Source organism: Diaphorina citri, unplaced genomic scaffold (assembly GCF_000475195.1).
Source record: "Diaphorina citri unplaced genomic scaffold, Diaci psyllid genome assembly version 1.1 scaffold1797, whole genome shotgun sequence".
Lineage (NCBI taxonomy): Eukaryota > Metazoa > Arthropoda > Insecta > Hemiptera > Psyllidae > Diaphorina > Diaphorina citri.
This window is the reverse complement of record NW_007379223.1, coordinates 74388-80327: the sequence shown is the minus strand read 5'-3', so window position 1 is coordinate 80327 and position 5940 is coordinate 74388. Positions and strand designations below refer to the sequence as shown.

Here is a 5940-nt window from a genome sequence, read left to right as displayed (position 1 = left end):
TTTTATATTTTTGCTCACTAACTTAGCAGATATGTATCTGAGATCTTAGAGTGCCGAAATCGAATAGAAAAGGAAGACAGGATAAACGGCTGGTTTTCTCCTATCCTGCCTTACGTCTCTCGATATGACTTTAACAGTTAGAGTTCCCTCTATCAAACTTTTTTTTTCTGTTGGGCGCTTTGACTATATGTTAAAACATGTCGTTCGCGCTGCACTGCGCTGTATAAAAACAAAAAAAGAGATAAAATTCGCCAGGTTAATATTTTTTAATAATAACATTTAATAATAGGCCAGGCCATTTAATAATAACATATCCAATAATAAAATTTGCCAGACAAACTTGGCTGAGATTTTCCTATTTTCCGTAGTATGTCTCTCAGTAACTGTGCAAGAAGACACGACAGTGGCGTAGCGTGTATGTATGGCGTGTATGGCGGCCATACAACTCAAAAGTTCACTCTAATACCCATAAATATTAATGGCATGTACCTACTGTGATGGGACTTGGTAGACCTGTGCATGAGCCCTACACTTGAATTTAGACCACGCTACGCCACTGAGACACGATACTTCCCTTTTAGATACTGGGTCAATGCAAACTCAAGTAGGATTTTATGCCAAATTTTCTCGATTCTGGAAATCTTTCCGCACTGCAAAGTCAACGTGTTCACAACATTTTGAACATTTTCTTCTTATGTTTACAGAGAGGTCATGTATGGGAGGAAGTATTGATTCTGTTACCCAAGGAAGTGTGCATTGTGATGCTAAGCGCCACCGTACCTAACACGCTGGAGTTTGCCGATTGGGTGGGCAACACTAAGAAAACAAAGGTAAGACATGTTAAAGTACCTAATACCTAATGGAGGAGTTGCAATTGGGAAAATATTAAATATTAAACACCCAAGTAAGCGCAACTGATCTGTTGATTAATTCCTTGTAGTGATTACTTAACACTACCAAAGCTGAGCAATAGGGGTCCTTTTTGCGTCCTTGGGCCTTTACAGGCTAATTGAGGCAGAAATTGTAAGATTTTTTTTTATTTTATACTATTTTTTTTTTTTTTTTTTATCTGTGAGACTCTTCTGTCAAACAGAAAGGTACTGGTTCGAATCCCAACGAAGGTGTGGACTTCTCATTATTTGAGAAATTGACTAGATTTGTATTTTTTCAATTTGATAAAGTTAGACCACTGCGGTATTACTATGTAGTATTTGGAGTGGGTTTTACTGCTCAGCTCAGCTCTCGAAGTGTTAATAAAGGGTATTCTCAATTTTATTCGTCGGTAGCTGGTTAGTATAACTGTAACCATTTATTCTATTCTATTTAGTGCTACGCTATTCTATTTGTTGCTATTGTATTCCAGGTGTACGTGGTGAGTACACTGAAGCGACCTGTGCCTTTGAAACATTTCCTATACGTAGGTCCTGTGCTGGAGAAAAATCAGCTGTTCCTAATACGAGAAGCAGAGGGAGAGTTTTTGACCAGGGGGTAAGTTTCCAGTTATTTTAATTTTTAACGTAAAATGACCTGATAGTCAAGTCCCAGCAGTTGATACCAACCAACCTACCTACCAATTTTAGATGGTGATTGCATGTTGAATGCACCAGTTCCCAATGTATCACTAAGTTAAGCAACGTTTCGGGTGTTTGATATTCGGATGGATGACCATCTTGGCAAACGCGCGCTGCTGGTTTTTCTCGGCCCAACTCAGCCTGAGTGATGTTATTGTGAGTAGGTGGGTAGCTTGTAACCGAATGAAGGGTAAAAGCCCCGTCACTAAAAACCTTTGTATTCTTGCAGTGACTTTAGATGGGAATAGAAAAGGAAGACAGGATAAACGGCTGGTTTTCTCCTATCCTGCCTTACGTCTCTCGATATGACTTTAACAGTTAGAGTTCCCTTTATCAAACTTTTTTTTTCTGTTGGGCGCTTTGACTATGTTGTGTTTTCGCGCTGCACTGCGCTGTATGAAACCAAAAAAAGAGATAAAATTTGCCAGACAAACTTGGCTGAGATTTTCCTATTTTCCGTAGTATGTCTCTCAGTAACTGTGCAAGAAGACACGATACTTCCCTTTTAGATGCTGGGTCAATGCAAACTCAAGTAGGATTTTATGCCAAATTTTGTCGATTCTGGGAATCACCCTGAACTCGGGACTTACCGCACTGCAAAGTCAACGTGTTCTCAACATTTTGAACATTTTCTTCCTATGTTTACAGAGAGGTCATGTATGGGAGGAAGTATTGATTCTGTTACCCAAGGAAGTGTGCATTGTGATGCTAAGCGCCACCGTACCTAACACGCTGGAGTTTGCCGATTGGGTGGGCAACACTAAGAAAACAAAGGTAAGACATGTTAAAGTACCTAATACCTAATGGAGGAGTTGCAATTGGGAAAATATTAAATATTAAACACCCAAGTAAGCGCAACTGATCTGTTGATTAATTCCTTGTAGTGATTACTTAACACTACCAAAGCTGAGCAATAGGGGTCCTTCCAGGCTCAGGACACGGACGTTCTGTTCGAGAACTTCTTCGATCAGGCGAAGCGGTTTTTCGAAATTCGCGACTCTTATATGGTAAGTTTTTTTCTCTGCTGGCTGGGGGATGTTAAACAGGGAGTAGACCAGCTTAGTCTGGCTGGGGGACGTTAACTAGGGAGTAGACTTGCTTAGTCTGGCTGGTGGACTTTAAACAAGGAGTATACCAGCCTGTATTTCCCTTGCTAAAGAAATAGCAAAGATTGAGTGCGAAGGGCATGCACTCGTAAAATTTGTTGCCAAAACAATAGACGGGAAAAGGCGAAGAAAAAGAAAAAGAGAAGATTTCTCTCTCTTTATTCTTTCTTTTTTCAAGATTTCTCTCTCTTTATTCTCTCTTTTTACATAGTCAACCCATTTTAATGAAATTATAATTCCTCTGTGTTTGTTATTTTGTGTCTTACGTGCGACACTCACATGTGATTTAACGCACTTTGGTCGTGGTTTCAGTCACTCGTAGAGAAGACAGCAGAGTTCAAGAATGCTATTGTTCCCGGTATTGTACTTCATATCTGGACCTTGGAACATCGGGATAAGCTAGGTCTCCTGCTCAAGGTTGATCATAGGAGAGCTTTGTATAGGTAAATCATACTGAAATCAAATTTGTTATTGAACATTTCAATAAAATTTTATTTACAAGAAAATGTAAAAGCACATAGGTTAGAGAAACTCCACACTAATAAACCAAGAAATGAAGTTAGCCCAGTGGTAACGCGCTTGCTTATCATGCTGAAGGTCCCGAGTTCGAATCTCATCGTTGACAAAAAAATTGCACTCCCTTTTTGATTGCTAATATTTAATTTTCTGGTGTTCTTGTGTTGAAGCAGAACCTAAGTGAATAGGGAGTATTGTGTCTCTTATCATTATCACCCATCTGATGAGGGACATACTACGGGATGGGCATGCTACGACACAGACCACATGAGTCTAATGTAGCAGTTGTTTCATTGTTACGAAATAACTGAGGTGAAACACTCGGGCGCGAGGTTATACTTATGGCATTATCTAACACTCTATTTTATTCAACAGGGTTCTCATATTCACCGACACCACCACCCCGGGTCCGTCTGTCAATGCGTCCGATCCGAACAGTTCCGACCCGCCCAAACCTGCCTTGTACTATCAAATGCTCACCCTGCTTACTTCGGACCCTGTCATGTTAGGATCCCTGAGTATGAACCACACTATTGTCAATATTCAGGTGCAGAACATATGGGGTGTGGTTAACACTCCTATACTTAAGGTAAGAAAGTTACCCCCTGTAGCAAATACTTTACTTCTTCCTAGCTTTTTCCAATTTAAATAAGATCGGCTTTTCTTGTCAGTCTCTTCCAGGCAGCCCTATTGTTTACTTCCTGTCCTGATAATTTTTTCTCTCCCAAGTCTTGATTCATACAATTTTTCCACTTTTTCTTTGGTCTCCCTCGCCCTTTTCTCCCTCGCCCTTTTTTCCCCCTCACTTCCATTCTCTCGACTCTTTTTCCCTATGTAGCTCTCATCTCTTCTGTCACACTGCAGTCTCCTTTCCTGGATCTTCCTCAACACTTCTGTTACCTTTATCCTATTCCTGCTGTCGCTCATTTTAGGTTGCTCACTGGCACGACTGTCTGGCTCAACACCTCCACAAAATCAATATCAAAAACTTTCCTGTCTGTCCTTTATGTTCCTTGAATGCCCCTATGAATTCCTCACACCTAAGCTTTTGTCCTGCCTTGGGTGCCTGGGTCGAGGCTCGTTCGGTTCAACCGCTATTTAGGGCTAAATGTCGATCAAATTCGACTAGAAGACATAAAAGAGGAAGATAAGATCAAAGGATTTTGGTAGAAGAAGCCATTTAAAGTAGATGAGGGGTAAGGATTTTGGTAGAAATAAAGTTTCTATTGTGGAAGTGTTTCAGCCGATGCCCATCAACCTTTCGTGTGGAAGCGGGCTTATGGCTAATTCGAGGAAAATGAATATTTTACATTTGCAACCCGTGTGCGAACCACCTTACTCAGAAGTCTCTAGCTATGAGTTGAGCACTATCAGACAAACGGAACGCAAGGTTAACTGAAGTTCAAAGAGAAGATCTCCTTAACACTTGGACGAAGGTCATTTTCTAGACAAATTCATGCTGTATGTGTACGGTAGATAATATGAAATCATTTGGTTTTGTCCATTGCCATATTTTTTTTTTTATGGACTGCAATGAGAGAGCAAGAAGTCATTAGTGTCTACATAGATAAAGGTACTTGCCAAGATAAGGTTGAGATAATATTTGCATAGTATACCTATTAGCTTGCATGTTTACTTACAAATATGTATAACAGGATGATCCCTATAGAAAAATAACTAACTATGTGCTGCATTAATTTAGGCTACTCTTAAGTGTAAGTACCTACTTAAATTTTCTTCTGTATAAGAAGGTAAGTAGGTCACTTGGGGCCTTAGACTGTCTGGCTCAACACCTCCACAAAATCAATATCAAAGACTCTCCTATCTGTCCTTTATGTTCCTTGAATGCCCCTATGAATTCCTCACACCTAAACTTTTGTCCTGCCTTGGCAGCCAGCAATGACATTGTAGGGAAATATTGGGATGGGAGAAGAAAAATGGCCTAATAATAATAATCATAATAAACTCTTTATTGTTGAAAATTCATACAATACATAAAGTACAAATTTAACAAAAGGCGGGATTATTGCCTTAGGCAATCTCTGCCATCCAACCCAGGTCAACACCTCCACAAAATCAATATCAAAAACTTTCCTGTCTGTCCTTTATGTTCCTTGAATGCCCGATTTGCAACGTACATAGTACATACAATATCCTATTCCTTATGACTTCATTCCTGATTCTGTTCATTCTCGTAGCTCCACAACTCCACCTCAACATTCTCATTTCTGCGACTTCCAATCTCTTCTCATGTACCTTTACTTTTACCTGATTCCTATTTTGCTTCCATTTGCAGCTGAATTTCGACGGCATAGTGAGTAACTGGGAGATGAGACAGCAGCTCAGATTCCGCAATACGTCACTGGGGGAACATTCTCAATATGCATTGCATGGTCTGCATGAGATCTATATTGATGTGTTCAACAATAGAGATCACTCCGAGGTAAGTACCTATCTATTAGAAAAAAAAAAATAATGAGTAAAAAACACCTTTTTATATAAAAAATAAATTTAAAAATACCTGAAAAAAAAAATCCAGGCAATTTAATGAACAGATCTAGACTATCGAGGATTAAGGCTCTTAAAAAAGACTGTCAAAATAAGTAATTTCTTGAAAGAGGGTAAAAAAAATGTTGTAACAAGATTTTTTTTTTTCTTTCTTAATTTTTAGATAAATTCCCTTCGGGGATCGGGATGAACTATTTTTTTTTTTTCATTTAGTTTATTTATTATTCAAGTGTATCAGA

The 5940-nt window shown here is 39.2% G+C and overlaps 2 protein-coding genes across 2 annotated transcripts; both read left to right on the top strand.

Moving 5' to 3' along the window:
- The first annotated feature begins 197 nt into the window (after positions 1–197).
- On the top strand, positions 198–1492 carry LOC113470748 (helicase SKI2W-like). Its single transcript, XM_026829439.1, has 3 exons — positions 198–221; positions 705–830; positions 1364–1492. The coding sequence occupies exons 1-3, from the start codon at positions 198–200 to the stop codon at positions 1490–1492; spliced, it is 279 nt and encodes a 92-aa protein (XP_026685240.1).
- Positions 1493–1661: 169 nt separating this feature from the next.
- LOC103517297 lies at positions 1662–5891 on the top strand. Its single transcript, XM_026829438.1, has 7 exons — positions 1662–1727; positions 2220–2345; positions 2489–2578; positions 2990–3120; positions 3569–3782; positions 5490–5636; positions 5865–5891. The coding sequence occupies exons 1-7, from the start codon at positions 1662–1664 to the stop codon at positions 5889–5891; spliced, it is 801 nt and encodes a 266-aa protein (XP_026685239.1).
- The last annotated feature ends 49 nt before the right edge of the window (positions 5892–5940 follow it).

What these genes read in the sequence shown, in the direction of transcription:
- LOC113470748 (XM_026829439.1), top strand. Translation starts at nt 198, where the DNA reads ATGTCGTTCGCGCTGCACTGCGCT. An exon ending in CGTTCGCGCTGCACTGCGCT is followed by an intron (nt 222 to 704) that starts GTATAAAAACAA and finishes TTATGTTTACAG; the next exon opens with AGAGGTCATGTATGGGAGGA. An exon ending in GCAACACTAAGAAAACAAAG is followed by an intron (nt 831 to 1,363) that starts GTAAGACATGTT and finishes ATTGTATTCCAG; the next exon opens with GTGTACGTGGTGAGTACACT.
- LOC103517297 (XM_026829438.1), top strand. Translation starts at nt 1,662, where the DNA reads ATGACCATCTTGGCAAACGCGCGCTGCTGGTTTTTCTCGGCCCAACTC. An exon ending in AAATTCGCGACTCTTATATG is followed by an intron (nt 2,579 to 2,989) that starts GTAAGTTTTTTT and finishes TCGTGGTTTCAG; the next exon opens with TCACTCGTAGAGAAGACAGC. An exon ending in CATAGGAGAGCTTTGTATAG is followed by an intron (nt 3,121 to 3,568) that starts GTAAATCATACT and finishes TTTATTCAACAG; the next exon opens with GGTTCTCATATTCACCGACA.